Source organism: Penaeus monodon, chromosome 33 (genome assembly GCF_015228065.2).
Source record: "Penaeus monodon isolate SGIC_2016 chromosome 33, NSTDA_Pmon_1, whole genome shotgun sequence".
In the NCBI taxonomy this organism is placed as follows: domain Eukaryota; kingdom Metazoa; phylum Arthropoda; class Malacostraca; order Decapoda; family Penaeidae; genus Penaeus; species Penaeus monodon.
This window is the reverse complement of record NC_051418.1, coordinates 8,660,832-8,661,580: the sequence shown is the minus strand read 5'-3', so window position 1 is coordinate 8,661,580 and position 749 is coordinate 8,660,832. Positions and strand designations below refer to the sequence as shown.

The 749-nt window shown below is 50.7% G+C and overlaps 1 protein-coding gene across 1 annotated transcript in view; it reads right to left on the bottom strand.

Moving 5' to 3' along the window:
- Positions 1–749, bottom strand: part of LOC119593979 (poly(rC)-binding protein 3-like) — a gene marked incomplete in the record, with an annotated part of 48,552 nt that overhangs the window by 3,734 nt on the left and 44,069 nt on the right. Inside the window, 1 exon segment of the mRNA XM_037943000.1 lies at positions 237–375. Within this exon segment, the coding sequence (XP_037798928.1) occupies positions 237–375 (139 nt within the window).

Below are 749 nucleotides of genomic sequence, written 5' to 3'. Positions count from 1 at the left end.
AGTACGGGCATGCTAAACATTTAAATACACGTGTTCACTACTTATATGCTTACGAACAGAACCATTCATATGGCATGCATGCTGTCTTTTTACACAAAGGATTACTATACGTTTACCGTCTTATCCTAGATAAATATATACAAATATGAAATGCAATGTGGTCACTCCAAAGAAGAGCAACGCTTTTCAGGTGCTGACCGCGACGGCCGGCAGGCGACGCTTCGGCTGGTACTCACCTGATCTCGGCGATCTTCGTGCCTCCCTTGCCGATGATGCAGCCTATGAGCTCGTTGGGCACCGTCATCTCGTGAGTCTGTGAGCCGGGACCCGATCCTGCGGGGGTCCTCAGCTGCGAGCCAGCGAGGGCCGCCAAGGCTGCATCAGGGGGGGAGGAGAGCAAAAAATTAACATTCGAAGGTCTAGTACCGAGGAAAGAACATAAGAATAGGAGGGAAAGTGACACCTGACGGCACCAACTGCAATCACGTGAGCTTATCCACACCTGACTGCTTATAATGTGTGGTGATGCGGAGTTGGTGCCGAGAGGCGGTGCCAAAATCAAGTAAAATCAAGAGGCTGGTGGTGTCTGAATCGAGGGAGGGGGGAGGGGGGGTGTTTGGTACAAGTGACGGGGCGGCCACATGGCCCGAGCGAGGAGGCAACTGCGCGTTTGAAAAAGTAGACCTATTTAACTTGACTAGAGGCTCTTGACTTCAAAATCTGCAAACATCACATGTTAGATCTCCCAA